Source organism: Onychostruthus taczanowskii, unplaced genomic scaffold (genome assembly GCF_017590055.1).
Source record: "Onychostruthus taczanowskii isolate IOZ18803 unplaced genomic scaffold, ASM1759005v1 scaffold9, whole genome shotgun sequence".
NCBI classification, from domain to species: domain Eukaryota; kingdom Metazoa; phylum Chordata; class Aves; order Passeriformes; family Passeridae; genus Onychostruthus; species Onychostruthus taczanowskii.
The window spans coordinates 347,458-363,599 of record NW_024506993.1 but is presented as its reverse complement, the minus strand read 5'-3'; the positions used below and the strand labels follow the sequence as shown (position 1 = coordinate 363,599).

Sequence of the window (16,142 nt, the reverse complement as noted above, 5' to 3'; positions counted from 1 at the left end):
TCCTGCTGCTGTCAAAATGCCAGCTGGTTACAGTGAACTTTTCTCTAACACAGGACAAAGGTCTGCATTAAGAGCTCCTTTTTGTCTGTTTATTTTCTTTTTTTTTTCTTTTGCAGGGTATAGGTAGGTGAGAGTGTTCTCTCACAGTACTAACCTTTCTTTTCCACATATGCTTCTCCAGATTTTCATTTATTGAGGATATTCTGGATTTGTCATGTCATATCTGTTTAGTAAGAAAGAATCCCCCTAAAAATAGGCATAAACTTAACTTTTACACATCCTGAAAATGCTCCTTCTGCAGTGAGTTCTACATCCCCACTTACTCTTGCCTGCAGTGGTTTGGATTCCTTTTAGGGCTTGTAGGGGTGTAACTAAACACACATGTTCCATCAATGCCATGGTTTTCTCTCAGTAATGACACTTTTCTTTCCTAATTGATGACAGAGAAACATGGTTGCCATCTCTATCTGGGAAGATTCTGTGGAGTCTTCAAAAAAGGGTGTAACACGTCCTCTGATTATTCATTTAACCAAGTTTTTGAAGGAAACTTTGAACACCAGCTCAGTGTCAGCCCAGTCTGTCAGTGTGACCAGGGAGTGATGGCTGAGCCCCTCTGGGAGCAGAGGATTGGATTTGGGTGCTGGTGGAGTGCTTTTCCCCTTGCATGCAGTTTTCTTTAAATTCAGTTCACAGCTATGTATTTCCATACAATGTGGGCTAACTGCAGCAGTAATTTTATCCCAGGCAGGGTAGTGGTGTGTGTCCAATACACAGGATAAGGCACACACATGGAAACACACACACCCACGTGTGCAAAGCTGTGCTGGGTCCCTCAGAGTCAGGGTGCTGCTGCAGTTTGATTCGTGTGCAGGGTTTCTGCACGGCTCTGCACTATGCTGTCCTCACAGTCCCTTCCCAGGCAGAACAGAACAAACAGTTCTGGTTTCCAGGAGAGCATCTACAGGTGCTCTGGAAGTGGCTGGTGCTGACCCAAATCCGTGAGCTCTTGCATGTGGGGACATGGAGGTGTCACTGGTTTGTATTCAGAGGCAGGCTGACGTGCTGCCTGCATCTACCTATTGCTGGCATTATCCTCCTGTTTGTCATCCCACCTGCACGTATGGTTAATGTGGCCAAATTATGTGCTGGTGAGATTGTAGGGAGAAAACGAGGAGCCCATCAGATGCCTTTTTTAAAATAGACTGGCATAATGATAGCATGTGTTCATTTTCCTGTGTGAAATCAAGAGAAGTGACTTTTCATCACTTTGGTTTGTATAGTGACATTTAATTTTGCTCTTCATAATTTTAATTAAGGAGGGATTTAATCCTTTAATTATAAATTCACCAGAAATGTAGGAGAGGCATAATTATGCTATCCCATTACAGGTTTTTAATTATTAGCAGTTAAAATCTAAGCCTGAAAATCTAATTGCTCAAAGGCTATTTCTTGCCTAGATCATCTAGAATATTTTCTACATCTCTCTTCAGTTTTTCTATTCTTCCAGGATCGGAAAAAGCAGGGAGAGAACAACCACGAGCTGTTCCTGGCAGATGTTTATGCCTACCAGGGGAAATTCCAGGAGGCAGCGAAGCTGTACAAGAGGAGCGGCCGCGAGAGCCTGGCCCTGGAGATGTACTCGGAGCTGCGCATGTTCGACCACGCCAAGGTAGGAGCTGCCACCTGCACGCTTGCCTGCACAGGGATTGAGGTATGGTCCTGCAAAAGAGGTGTGGGCTTTGAATTCCAGTTTCATTTTCTCAGGTATTTGTTTGGAGGTCGTTTGGCTTACAGGGGGAAAAGTGTCTCTGGCCTGGGTGTAACGGTGGCATTTTCCTTCAGAGGCTGCTACCAAGGCAGCAGAGTGTTTGTAGAGTCCCAGATATGGCTGTGGAAATTCAGGGCTTTTCAGTGAATTCTTTTGGTAGACCTTCTGATTACATATTATTGTCTATAGTAATTTTCCTTCTTTCAAAACTAAAAAGTTTGTGTTTATGACTCCTCCTTCTCCATTATCTCATTTGAGAGTCCCTTTTTGTTTGTTTGTGCTCCAAAGATGACAAGGTAGTACCCATGTTATAATAAAAATACATTTATGGATCAGAGTAAGTCAGTTCTATATAAATGCATTTTAAAAACTGTATAATATGCTAACATAGAATATTTTGGTTTACTACAGAATTTCTTCCAAAGATGCAGTATCTTCACATTTTTTAAAACTCTGTTCCATGTAGGAATAAATTGAATATAATTCTAAAAAGTGATGTTTTTATATGGTGATAAGGAGCATTACTTGGCTCTTAAGTCTTCTGTGGTGTTTTCTTATCAAAATCCCCGAGAATGCATGCACTGTTTAGTCTCATTCATCACTCATCAGAGCCCTATTCTGCCCAATCCAGGACAAAGAATTCACCATGACATGCACAGAAACTCTGTAGCAGAGATTCCCCGAGCCATGCTGCAGAGATCTTTTTCTTCCAAGAGCTCAACAGAAACATTTGGGGGCTTTGCTGATGTAAGCCTGACTTCCGCTATTTTTGGCTGATGAGTCTTTGTTAGCTTCAGTGTTTTGGCTCCTCTTGAACATAAATGTAATTCATACAGGAAAATGTTCCCATAAGTCTTTGTAAGAATCTTTTAATTCTTGGCTGCAGTCATGTCTAAATTTAACCAGTAGAGAGCAAGAGGTCTCATGTCTCCTATATTTCGGAGTGATTCCATGCTGAGAATTTTTAGGTACTTCATAAGGCAGCTTCTTGTGCAGGGAGTGCACAGGACATGGAAGGACATGTAAACCCCCCTTGTTTTCCAGTTATTTATCCCAGGAAAGAAACATGGGGGAGGGGTGTGTTGTTGTGGTGCTGTTTGCACTGGTGCTGCCAGAATTATTCAAAGGGACCCACAGAACCTGGTTTCTTGTGCATGGCTTTGATGAGGCCAGGATGGAGGGTCCAGGCTGGAGGCAGAGGTTGGGAGTCCTTTGATATCTGGTCACAGGCTCTTTATCACAGCCCCAGATCACAAAAAACCTCTTTATGCTGTGGGAGCTGAGCCTAGCTTTTGATTTTGGGCTTGTTTTGGTGACCTAAGCTGGAAAACAAGTCATGCCAAAGAGATTGTATGAGTTCACTCTGGAGGGCAGTTTTCCATACCAGAGGCTGTGGGGATAGCTGTGTGGCTGCTCCTGGAGCAGGGTGTGCTGCAGGAGGCAGCCTGGGGCTCACGTGGAGCTGGCACTGGTGGGCTGCACTTGTGGCTGTAGCAGGGAACTGCTGAAGTGCAGTGCTCAGGCAGACCTGGTGTACAGGTTTTTGCCCATTTGTTGCTTTGGTTCTGGTTTTTTGAACCTCAATCAGAATTTGCCAGAAATATAGAGGATACACAGTTTTCCACTCTTTTCCCACCTGTCATTTCTCCTCTATTCTGATTTTTCTTTTGATAGAAGCTGTTTAATGGGCAGTAGCCTGTTCTTTTAGCAGTCAAAATTGCCCTTAATCGATCTTCTGGTGTTGAAGGGGGGTTTTGTGTTTTTTTCCTGGCACATGATGTCAACAGATGTGAACCATATGGTGCCAGAGCTTTAGTACTGGCAGGAGAAGCTGAACTAACTATTAGAAATATTTCCAAAATGGTTGTCAACACAGGGTCCAGGCTTGATGTTTGCATTCCTTCCACAAGTCCAAGCAGTGCTTCAGAGCACTCTCACTTTTGAGCAGCTGTGGTTCTGCCATTATAAAAGAACTTAATGGATATATTTTTTAAAACACCTTGTGTCCTGCAAAGACACTTGATAATAATTTCAGCCTTCAGTTGATTTGTGGTGGGACATCCTGATGCCAGTGTGTGATTTAGTGGATGTGCTGCTGTTGACTGAGCCTGGGCTGGGACTGGGTTGTCACTGAGAATGAATCCATACCTGCTTGGCTTGCAAGAGAAAATCTGAGACTTGGAATTGATCTGTTAGAGTTTTTAGATTAGTACCATTTTGTTTTGGAAGGCCTGTTTCTGACAAGCTTGCAGAAATCATAACTCATATCCACCAAACCAGGCTTAGCAGAGAGCAGGAGGGGACATCAGTGTTACCCCTGAGGCACCTGCACTGTCCCTCTCTGGGCCTGGCCACAATCTCCTGCTTTTTTTAAAATTGAAAGCCATATAAATAGGAGACCTGCCATTGTTTCCTCCCAGACACGGGGCCTTGAGGATGAGCTGCTGAAGGCTGGCTCAGTGCTTGTTGCTCTCCATGGAGGATTTCTGTCCTTGGGAGGCATCATGGTTTTCATTACAAAAGCCTTTACCTGTTTTAGAGTTTAGACTTTGTGACCAGAAGATAACGCAGACTTTTGTATTGCACTGTTGCAGGAATTTCTGGGATCTGGAGATCCCAAAGACACGAAGATGCTGATAAAAAAGCAAGCAGACTGGGCCAAGGATATCAATGAACCCAAGGCAGCAGTGGAGATGTACCTCTCTGCTGGAGAGCACATGAGGGCCATCGAAATCAGCGGCGACCACGGCTGGGTGGATATGTGGGTCTTTTGTCTCCTCACAGATAATGCATAACAAAAGCTTGAATGAGATTTTATGAATTCCACATAATTTTAAAATAAGACCAAATGTATTTGGTATCTGCCTTTATATCAGACTGAGTATCTGAAACACACCTATGATTAAAAATGATTTAAAAGTTGCATATGTTTAGAGGGTAGAGGCATAAATATGTTACAAAAACGAATGCATTACAGCAATGAAGAGTATGCATGGGTTTATCTCCAGTATGAGATTGTCTAAAATAGCCTGAGTGCCTTCAGAGTGATCATCACACAGTACCTGTACCAGGCAGCCCATTGCTGCTGTTCTCAGCTGTCTAGGATAGATCTAGGGGATAGAGAAGTCTCCTGGAGCACAGAGTCTTTGGAAATTCTGTGGCCACTCCTGTCTCTGGTCGTTTCTCATCAGCCTAGGTGGCACTTGGGGTCATTTGCTGAGCTGCCTTAGGACCTTGGCCGGGCCCTTGAGGCTGGCCTTGCCTCTGTTCTGCTGTGTGGCACAGGGGCTGGTTTTTATCCAGGAGCCTACTGCTCAGGTCAGGGCTGGGAGGTGTCTCTGTGCCACTGAGTCATGCAGGACGTGTTCCCTCCTTCCATCTGCACAGAGTCTGAGATACAGGGCTGAATGTGTGAGCAAAGAGGGAAGGAAGGCTTTGAGCTTGCAGAAGGAAAAAGCTATTTGGAATGTTTACTGAAACTGTTCAAACAGGGTTCCATGGTAGTACTATTAGGATGTTTATTAAATGTTAACTGATTGAAGGTGAAGTTATGACAATAATTAAAAGGCAAAGCACCAAGGCAGAATCTGAAACATCTGGCTTCTTTCTGCTGACTCTAGGTTAATCGAAATTGCTCGAAAACTGGATAAAGCTGAGCGTGAGCCTTTGGCCAAATGTGCCTTCTATTTTAAGCAACTTGACAACCCTGGCTATGCTGCAGAAACCTACATGAAGGTTGGTGACCTGAAAGCATTGGTCCAGCTCCACGTGGAGACTCATCGCTGGGAGGAAGTGAGTGTGCCCTTGATTTCTCTTTGGAAAACCACTGCTTCTTGTTGTCACTGGTTGCAGCTAAAAGGGAGGCAAATGTCTGGCTCCCCCAGCACTGCAGTGAGGGAGGAAGGCTTCTGCAGAAGGGTTCAGAGTATTTCAGTTTATCACCTATGCCAGCATGTGTTTGGTGGTGGTGTGGTCTTCTGAGAGTGCATCCAAACTGCAATTATAGTGTTACTTCAATTTCTTTAGAAAATGCATTCAGTAAAAATACAAATATTTTTTGTCTCTTGCTGGGAAATCTGCTAAATTTCCCAGATAATCACTTTCAAGTCTTTCTGTTTCAATAGCCAGTCTGTTATTATGCTAAGCTTCTTTTCTTTTGTTGTTGATTGCTTTTTATTTTAAAACACACAAGTTTCATACTGGAGAAAATATGGATTACACTCTCTATTCTGTGTGTATGTTTTGTTGTGAATTTTCTTAGAGCTGAAGGATTGATCCCATGGAATATTTTAAACCCTTCAAGTGTTTAAACCATGCAATATTCTAAGAATGAGCTTTTATTTGTCAGGCATTTGCTCTGAGTGAAAAGCATCCTGAATTCAAAGATGAAGTCTATGTCCCTTATGCTCAGTGGCTGGCAGAGAGTGATCGATTTGAAGAAGCCCAAAAAGGTGAGAATGTCACTGACAGGTCACTGCTCACTCCATATTTACTCCATAGTTCTCCACTACAGAATATGCAGACTTTGCCCTGGTGAATTTCAAATCAGTGGTATTCAAAACCAAATATAACCCATCTTTTAATATGGTTTTAAAGTAACTGGAAATCCTTATAGGAAAATGTGATGGATCTATCAAAAATAATGGCATCTAAATATAAGTCCAGATTTTCTATCTTGTTGTATATCTGAGTGTGGCACTTAAGAGGTATTTGGCATATAATGCTAACTGTTGTTAAGATTTTTATCCCACAAAAATTCAAAATATGGCAGCTCTCTTATAAACCTGAGTGAAAAACGTAATTTCTCCTTCTATTTAGGCAATATTGGATTTGCACAAGTCAAGTTTTGCCCTTTCTTTAAGGTTTTTGTGGCGTTTGTTTGGCTTATAAGATTACATTTGAACAGAACTGTCAACTTTCCATCCTGTGGAAGGGCTTCAAAGTTGAGTCCCCAAAGTACTGGAGAGCCAAGGAGCGTTGAAGTGAGCTCTGAGAGCCTGCCTGGCTCGGTGCAGTCCGTGTGCCAGGAGCTGTGCCAGGAGCTGTGCCCTGAGCCAGCTCGGATCGAGCCTGACCCTGCTTGGCTGAGAAGGGCTGGGCTGGATCTGCCCCTGCACAAGATGAGTTTGTGTGTCCTGGCAGCGAGGCTTGGAGCAGCTGGGCGAGGCCAGGGCGGTGGTTTGCCCTCTCTGGACGCAGCTTAGAGCCCCCACAAAGCTCTGTGCTGCTGGGGCTCAGCAAGTGCAGAACTGGAGGAGCTGGAGGTCCTCATGGGGCTGTTCTGGTCTCAGAACAGAACGTGAGGTCTGGTTCAAGCTGAGATGGCTTCACTCAGGGGGCAGCAGTGCTGTGGGGCTGGGTTTTTTGGGGCTGCTTCCCCCTCAGCCCTGTTCCTTTATATGGAGACTGCATTGGCCAAATGCCGTTTGCCAAGTGAGAATTCAAGGTGCATCAGAAAAGGACATGCTGTTAGTAAATGAAGGAAGGGTGTAGTAGCTGTACTCTTAAAGTATTCAGCACAATACTTTTAAAGTATTCATACACACCAGAGCACTGGCTTCAAACAATTTATTGTAGTTTTGAGTGAAGTTGGGATTTGCAGTGTTTGGAGATTGCTGTTGTTTGTACAGAGATCTAATCATCACAGCATCTTCTCTATTTAAAAAAACCCAGTAACCAGTGTTATACATACTCCTTGAGCTCAAGAGTTGCTGGACAGTGCAAAAGCTTCAAAATACCTACAGATTCTTCTCATGTTCCATTAGTGTCACTGCATTCAAGGAGGAAAATACCAGTGTATAATCCCCTTTATCCTGCCCTGGACAGCGTGTTTGATATGGGCTGAACAGAGTGCTCTCAGTTCAGAGCCATTAATTTCCGTTAATTGATGCAATCCCGCTGTGAGCCCTCTTTGTTTTGGCCGGGCAGCGTTTCACCAGGCCGGCAGGCAGAGGGAGGCCGTGCGGGTGCTGGAGCAGCTCACACACAACGCCGTGCTCGAGAGCCGCTTCAGCGACGCCGCCTATTATTACTGGATGCTCTCCATGCAGTGCCTGGACATCGCCCGAGGTGAGTCACCCGAGGGAAGTGTGCCTTTGTCACCTTGTTGTGCACCTGGACCGTCAGCTCTGCATTGTCATGGCACTGCAGCTGCTGCTCTGCTGGGTTTGGTTTGGGTTTTTTAATGCTGTGCGCATCCCGGCTTGTGCTATTTTTGTAGTGCCCTGTTTTTCCCATGTGCTAATTTAAAACAAATAAACAAACCAGCGACATCAGCAGGCATAAGGCTTCTTCTGAAGTCTGGCTGGGATGAAAATCCTGCCTCCTGGGACCGTGTATCCTCCTGCACCTTCCCACCACACCCATTGCCTGGGGGCTCAAAGTGCTAGTAAATAAAAGATGTGGAAGAGAAAGTTACCTCAAGTGTTTGAACATAGCTTTGGGAGGTTACAAATTATTTCTGTGAACTGGTAAAACTGATTGTTTGCTAGCTGTCATCTTGTCCCCAAAATGTATGCCACTGTTAATAGTTAATAGGTGTAGTTTAGTGATAATGAATGCAGAAGGTTGGGAATACTGCCTTTTGCCTGGTGCTCTGAGTACCTTTGGTTTTAGTTCAGCTGATCTGTCGCCCCTCAGGTGTTTGAGATGCATGTTTTTCCAAATGGCTTGGTAGTGTATTTGGTATTTGTGAAAGTTTTCAAAACTAATTGTTTTCTGGCATTCTGGAAGAGGTTTCCAGTGATGCACACCTGCTGCTTTCTGTCTGTAGCCACTGGCTGTGTTAAACCATTGCCTCATTGTTCTGTGTTTTGCCATGCGTGTTTCAGGCCAGAAGTTTGCTCAGAAGAATACAACTCTGTAAGCATATGATTTGCAGGGGTAGAGGGGGCATGCTTGCCTGGTACATGCTTCCTCTGGCAGTGCTGGTGCTAAAATCATAACAGGTTGTTTTCTCCCAGCTGAGTCTCACAGACTGCTCTTTGGGACTGACACCAGTGCCTTTGCCTCCCACAGAGAACGAAGGACAGCAGACCGAAATGTTGCAGAAGTTTCATCACTTCCAGCATTTGGCAGAAGTTTACCATGTCTATCACTTTATCCAAAGATACACTGTAAGATACTCACTTCAGAATTGTGTATTTATGCTTCCTGAGCTTTTTTGCTTAGGGAGTCAAAAAATAACTAGGACTTTCAGGCAATTAAATATTGAATGTACAACAGTGATACTGTATAGTAAGTTTATTTATTTGTTTAACTTTATTTTATTATACAGTCTTCAGCTGTCCTGTACAAGGGCTCGCTCAGCTCTTTACAGCTGCAGGTGGGGCAGGGCTGTGCTGATCCTGGCCTCCCTCCTGCCCGTGGCCCTTTTTGTGCTGGTTGCCTTGGTTTGGTCCCATGGTGCCTGAGCCTCTGCTCCTGCACAGGCCAGGGTCAGTTTTTCCCTGAGTCACTGGAAAACAGGGTTGAACAGAGGGATTTCCACAGGGTGCTGCGTGTGTCACTGATGTGCAGTCACGAGTGAGGAGCTCCTACTAATTCCAGCAATTAGAGTCATGCTGCCATCACCATTGGCACAAATATCTGTTGTAAAACATTTGAGAACCCTTGCTCTGTGCCTTGCCCAAAAGAAGACCCTGTGCTATGGAGCCTTTGCTGTCAGACTACTTTAGATCTCACAGCACCAGAGATCTGCACTGTGGCTGTGCAGACTGCCCTCATTTTTAAATGACCTGTTAAAGGTTCTGTCCTAGCTACACTGATCTCTCTGTCTCTCTTTTCTGTATGTATTAGGCATGAGCTTTGGTGATAAAGATATGTAAAATCCACTTGTTACCTTCTGTCAACACCTCTTTTCTCAACGGATGAAAGAAACACCGTACTAGAGATGCCTTGTGCTGTGTTGCTTACTGATGTAAGTTGTTTGTTTTCCAGCTTAGAAATGTGTGTCTATGTTTTTCATACCACAGGAGGAGCCTTTCAGCTTCCACTTGCCTGAAACCCTCTTCAATATTTCCAGGTTTCTGCTTCACAGCTTAACAAAGGAGACTCCTTTGGGGATCTCAAAAGTGTATCCTTCCAATATTGTACAAAATCTAGAAGTTATCATGTGATAGATGAAAGGAATCACTGCTGTTGGTCCAAGGCAGGGACTTCCTGCAGGGAATCTTTGGTGTCACCTGTTGGTTATCATTAATGGGAACTGACTTCTGTCCCTCAGGAATAATCAGTGTCTTCAAACTATTGTGTGCTGAGCTGCAATAACTTGTTTGTTATTTGATATAGTTTTGGAGAGCTGTGCAAATCAACTGATGTCTAACTCTGTTAGGCCTGGAACACCTGCCCTGTCTGGTGTGTCACCTGTGTCAGAGGAGCGGGTTCCAGGACACCAGTCACAGCAAAAAGATGTTGGCTCTGAATCTTGACAGCCTTGTTAGAGGGAGACTGAGCTGAGGCAGCAGCAGGGAAACCCAGGAGCTTTTGCTTGCTGTGGGGCTGGTGTGGCCGTGTGGTCTGTCAGCCAACATTGCATGGCTCTGTTAGTGCTGGTGAGCCTCTGGGAGTGCTGCCTAAAGGGGCAGTGTGAGCCAGTGCACTGCACCCTTCTGGAAGGGATAGCCACAAGGCCACGGGGTGCCACAGGGAGCCCTTGTCTTGCTTTCACTTCATTTCTGGCTTTGGATGGGATATTAGCTTTCCTTTTCATAACTTCCTCGCTTGGAAATGTAGAATCTTTCATGAAGGTTTTGATAGCAGGCCTTGTGGTCAGTAGGTGCAAACAGCACTTACTGTTTCACTCTGGTGAAAGGGAGGGACAGCACTTGGTTGCTAACTTGGGGCACACTCTTCCAAATCACATCAGGTGTATTTACTCATTGTCAGTGGGTTACTTACACTGTAAGAAATGTTTGGATTTTGTTTTTTGTGGCTGGGGGAAAATGCGTGCACCCCAAAATTACTGAAATATGTAAATGTGAATGGAGCCATAGCAGTGTTTATATAGGGTCAGTTCCTTACCTTGCTAATAATTGCCCACAGATGTTCTGATAGTCCTTTCACACATGTTTGCAAATGAAGTTCTGTAAATAGATTTCTCTGTTTAAAGCCTGTTTGAAGTCCCAGTGTTGGATATGCTTCATTGCACAACTTCTGTGATTAGACAGAGTATTACGTTTTTTCATAAATGCTGTATGTATTTTTATTCCTTAATTAAATTATAGCAATACATTATTGGCCCTGGCAAAGCAGAGTAAAGCTCTTGGTGCATATAAATTGGCTCGTCATGCCTATGACAAGCTGCAGGGACTGCAGATCCCAGACAGGTTCCAGAAATCTGTTGAGCTGGGCAGCCTGACAATCCGATCCAAGCCATTCCATGACAGTGAAGTAAGCTGTAATGTGTTTCATGTTAATCATTAATATGTGGCCTAATCCTAGAATATGAGTTCCTGTGTGCACAAAACAATCTGAAATATATTATGCATGGCTCTGTGATATAATTGTATTTCTGCTGGAAACACAGTCCTTTTATTGTTATTCTTTGAGTCAGACTTCCTTCTGCTCCTGAGAGCAAATTAAAATCAGCCCTCTCTTTGTGGGCAGCTTCCATCCTCCCTCTCCTCTCTTGCAGTCACCTTCCTCACTATTAATTCTTCCAAGCCCTTTTCTCCCCAGTTCACATGCTATTGTTCTGCAGTCTTTGTCTCTCTCTCCAGCTGGAGGTCACTTTCATTTGTCCCACTCCTAACACTCTTCCCCTCCTCCCTCCATCCCTTCGGTGACCTTCCTTCCGTAAATCTTATTTTAACACCTTTTCTTCTTTCACTGAAGTCTGGCCTTCTGCAGTGTTCTATAAAGCCATGTCTCAGGGAGTACTCACTAAAAATAAATTGCATTGTACCAGTGAACATATACCTGGCCTCCTGAAATAATAGAAACACACCCTTTAAGAACTGCCTAAAATAACTCTGCTCTTGAAAAGAGATTAATTAATTGGAAAACCTAAATTTGACCAAATCTTAGAGAAAAAACTTTGCTTCAGTAAACTTCTCTTCAACTTCTTTTATCCCTGTGTATTTGATACAGAATTGTGCTCCTGTTACTGCAAAAGCCAGGTGAAAATCTAATTGTTAAAGTGGTGAAGACAGCTATTTTCAATGGGAAAACTTGCTGTTTGTTAAAAAGGGGAAGCCTGTTCAGATGTTGAAGGGCCTGATTTCACAGCAGAGCTCCTCCAGACCGGCGCTGGTGCTGTGCCGGTGTTGCCAGCCGAAGGGGCCCGTAGTTAACTGGAAACAAGGAGCTGGGCATGTGCTGCTCTGTGGTTACCACGCTCTCAATCTGTCTTTGCAGGAGCTCGTGCCCCTGTGTTACAGGTGCTCCACCAACAACCCCTTGCTGAATAACCTGGGCAACGTCTGCATTAACTGCAGGCAGCCTTTCGTCTTCTCGGCCTCCTCCTACGGTGCGTGGGTTTGCAAGCAGATAAATGTTAACAGAGTAGGTCAGTGCCTGATCCCTTCTTCCTGCAGTGCTGTTTGGACAAACAAATGTTCTTTTACTGTTGTTACATTTGACTAAGTGGGGGTTGGTGGCTCTCGCTGCAGAGCAGCAGCGCAGCATCCTTGCACTGCCAGACACCAAAATGCATCTAGTGCTCTCTGAAGGTGAACACAACCCTTTCAGAAGTTTGGGAGGTTTGCTTTGCTGCAATTTTATTTTATTTAGCTTGTTTCATGAGAGAAGGTGGGCAGAGCACTACTGACATGAAGGAGCACAGGATCTGCTATGAGGCATTTCCTGAGTTCCTGCAGGTCAAACACTTCCTGCCTTTCCCACCTTTTAGAGGTGCTGCATCTGGTTGAGTTCTATTTGGAAGATGGCATCACGGATGAAGAAGCTGTAGCTCTCATTGATCTTGAAGCTCCAAGAGTGAGTAAAAGAGAGAATAAATGGCAAGAGATGATGACTGACAGTATCCTTTTGATTAGAATTGGTTTCCTTTTCTTAGGGAAAATTAAACAATTCAGAGTTTATTTTTTCCCCTTACGTTTAAACCTTTCTGTCATAGGACTGATGTAAGTACAATTCCATCTTGTTTCTTTGTTGTGTTAGTATAACAACAAAAATATGGTTCAACTGAACCTAATATTGTCAAGACACTTTTCCATTAGGAGAGTTTATTTATAATCCTGGCAATGTTTGTTTTTAACAGTGGAATGCCATGCTTTACCTATTCTGTGTGGACTGTTTTCTGACAAGGATGAAGGGAATCTGGAGTGTGTTGCTTCCAATAGCAGCTTCTTTTAGAGGCTGCCTTCTCCTAGCCAAGGGAAGTAGCACTTCACTACTGTTCCTGTTGAGATCTGGTTTGGAATGCTTTGGCATCCAGAGCTCCCAGTTGCTGTCAGGGTTATAGAATATGAGATGTAGAGTAATGCACAAGAACACACAAACTCTGACTAAAGCTGCCCAAAAATGTAACTTCAGTAGATTGCTTCCTTTGCTCTGTCATCTGTGGAAGGGTAAGAGCTGATGTCATGCCTGGCTGTGGTCAGTCTGTTCTGGCTGTTCTGCAGCAGCTGCAGTGATAAACTTCCCCAGTCACTGGAAACCCCAGCAAGGCCTTCTTGGTACTTTTTGTAATGGTCTGGGGACTGCCACAGTTTGGGATACTCTGAAGCAGCAAGGGTCCTGCTGGGGTGCTCTCTCTCTGATTCTGTCAGTGCTGGCTATGGTAAGCAGAGCCAGTTTTACAGGAATTCTTGTGCTTCCTTAAGACATGCATCCAGATGTTCAGAGTTTGAAGCTTGATGACAGTACAGATATTATTGAGGATGATGATCCCTTTACAGCAAAACTGAGCTTTGAGGTAAGAACTGTACCTGTGTCTACCAGCACAACATTTTTAATAGAATTTTTCTAAATAGAATTTTTTAAAATAGAAATTTTATTTTAATAGAAAATTTTTACTTTACAAAGTCACTCTTCTGGTGTGTATGTGGTACAAAGAGAGCTGCAGAGCAGGGAACTGGGAGGGGGATGGCACTTGAGAGGGAAATGGACTAACCAGTTAACTCCTCCCTTAAGAATACAAACAAAACCCCTCAAAACAAACAAACAAACACAAACCTCACAGAGCAAGAGTGATTTCAAACCAAGCCCTCCTGGAATTTGGTTTGCTCACCGTGCTGGTGCAGCAGCAGCCCCGCCGCAGGGCAGGCCTTTCTGCAGGCTTTCAGGGCCTGTGAGCGGCTGTTCTTTGGGAGGGGTTGTGCTGGGATAGGGGAGGACGCTGGGAGCCCGTGTGGCTGGGTGCTGCTCTGCTGGAGCTTTTGCTAAAACTGACGGGGGTTTCGGGGGGACGGGGCTTGGGCCGGGTCGGGGTCAGCCTCTCCTGCTGTTGGAGCAGAGCTGGGCCGCGGCGCGTGACGCGGCGCCGCTCTGTGCAGCAGGGAGGCTCGGCCTTCGTGCCGCTGGTGCTGGGCCGCGCCGCGCTGCGCGCCATGAGCCGCAGGGACGTGCTGATCAAGCGCTGGCCGCGGCCGCTGCGCTGGCAGTACTACCGCTCGCTGCTGCCCGACGCCTCCGTCACCGTGTGCCCGTCCTGCTTCCAGGTATGCCGCGCGGGGGGCTGCCGGGGCCCGCCGGGTGAAACGGGGCGAGCCACTGGAGCCCCGTGCTCCGGAACGCGCTCGGCACATTCCCGATGAGCTGGCGGCAGGGCGGTGAAGCCCCGGCTCCGAGCGGGGTGGTAGACAGGGGAACAGCTGTCCTGGAAGACCTGGCCGTAGCTCAGTTTGGGAAGTTGCCCTGACAGCAAGTCAGAACCTCTTGAGCCAGCCGTGGCTGACAACAGAAGCTGATTTGTGTTTATTTCCTTTTGCTCTGTCTCTGACTTGCAGCCTGGCCTAGCAAGGAAAGCCAGTCAGTGACTGTTGCCTTGTGGTTCAGTCCTGCTCCTGCCTTGCTCAGAAATGACTTTTTGAAATGCTGGAATTCAGTCATGTTTGCTTACTGGCTGCCTAATTGTCCATCCTTTTGCAAAAGTGGTTAGCAGGTTTGTGCCCTCTCAGCCGCTCTGGCAGAGGTCTGGGAAGTGCTTGTTGCTGTGTTCCAGGCTGTAGCGTCCCAGGTGATTGAAACCAAGAGGCCCAACTCCCTGTGCTGGTAGTTCCAGAGTGTCTGTGCTATTGAGCTACCGTTGAACTCAGTTTGCATTTTCTTTGAGCAGGGTACAGGCTAACTTGTTTTAAATCTGTTCCTAATTAACAGATGTTTCACACAGAAGACTATGAGCTCCTCATACTCCAGCATAATTGTTGTCCATTCTGTCGGCGGAGAATAGATGAGTCAAACCAATGACAATGAAGAAAACCAGTCTTTTACCTCAACAACAGACTCCCCTGTTGGCTTGGCAGAACCCTTCTTAGATCTGTAGAGCTTTCCTAATAACTTAGTTACATCATCTAGTTCCATTTTGTATGTAAGAGTGCAACCAAGTTGAAAAATTGTAACTATTTTTTTAAATTAAAACGTCTGTTTTTTGTGACTGTGCTCTGCATTTTCCAGGCAAGCAGCTGAAGTGCCACAGAATTTTACAGGAACATTTCTAGAATCAAGTTCAGCCTTCAAGTAATTGGTTTTACTCCAGATTGTGCTCCTTAACACACACCAGTTATTGACAGATCTTCAAATAAATGGGACTATTTTTCGCTATTTATTGTCTCAGAATTTGCTGTAATACTCCTGCTTCTGATCGGAAATTTTTTCCTTTTCCTATTCCATTTAGATAAGAACAGCATTTAGAGCCCTTTAAATATAATCTGAAGAGCTCCAGTACTCTTGGCACTGGGGGCATCTCAGAGCCACCGTGGGGCAGGTGGTGGCTGGCTCTGTGTGGAGCTCACCTGGCTGAAGTGCAGCAGGTGAGGCTGTGCACCCTGAGCTCCGTGCTGAGCACGGAGGCTGTGCCAAGGGGTGCTGCTGAGCAGGGTGTCCCCAGCACCGTGCCGCTCCTGAGCCCAGCGCCAGCTCACAGAGCGTGTGGCAGGAGGCAGAGCTGCTGCTCTCTGCTGCAGCCGCTTGTGGAGGCCTGAGACACGGGGGGCATCAGTCCCAGGCAGCACCTGAGCCCTGCAATGGCTCGCTCTGCCTGCAGGACTGAGCAGGAAATAGGAGAGCAAAGGCCAAGAAACTCCTGTGTTGAGATACAGACAGTTTAATAGCTGCAGCGCAGCTCTGCGTGCAAGCAAAGCAGAGCAAGAAGGAATTGATTCCCTGCTTCCTGGAGAGCAGGGCTCAGCATCGGTAACTGTCACTTGGGAAGGCAAACACCACAAGCACAACATCCTCCTTCCTCCCCCTTTCC

The 16,142-nt window shown here is 45.5% G+C and overlaps 1 protein-coding gene across 9 annotated transcripts in view; it reads left to right on the top strand.

The window, feature by feature from the left end:
- IFT122 (intraflagellar transport 122) overlaps positions 1-15,480 on the top strand; it is a 29,836-nt gene extending 14,356 nt beyond the window's left edge. For 2 of the 9 annotated variants that reach the window (XM_041425821.1, XM_041425819.1), the window contains exons 17-29: positions 1,508-1,669; positions 4,363-4,529; positions 5,389-5,560; positions 6,117-6,219; positions 7,697-7,837; positions 8,786-8,883; positions 9,742-9,842; positions 10,993-11,158; positions 12,125-12,236; positions 12,618-12,746; positions 13,564-13,643; positions 14,224-14,388; positions 15,047-15,480. In XM_041425821.1, the coding sequence (XP_041281755.1) occupies positions 1,508-1,669; positions 4,363-4,529; positions 5,389-5,560; positions 6,117-6,219; positions 7,697-7,837; positions 8,786-8,883; positions 9,742-9,842; positions 10,993-11,158; positions 12,125-12,236; positions 12,618-12,746; positions 13,564-13,643; positions 14,224-14,388; positions 15,047-15,136 (1,686 nt within the window). In that variant the 3' untranslated portion in view covers positions 15,137-15,480. Of the gene's footprint in view, positions 1-1,507; positions 1,670-4,362; positions 4,530-5,388; positions 5,561-6,116; positions 6,220-7,696; positions 7,838-8,785; positions 8,884-9,741; positions 9,843-10,992; positions 11,159-12,124; positions 12,276-12,617; positions 12,747-13,563; positions 13,644-14,223; positions 14,389-15,046 lie in introns of those variants that run through there. The other 7 variants (XM_041425820.1, XM_041425817.1, XM_041425818.1 and 4 more) reach the window with 6 other exon arrangements.
- The last annotated feature ends 662 nt before the right edge of the window (positions 15,481-16,142 follow it).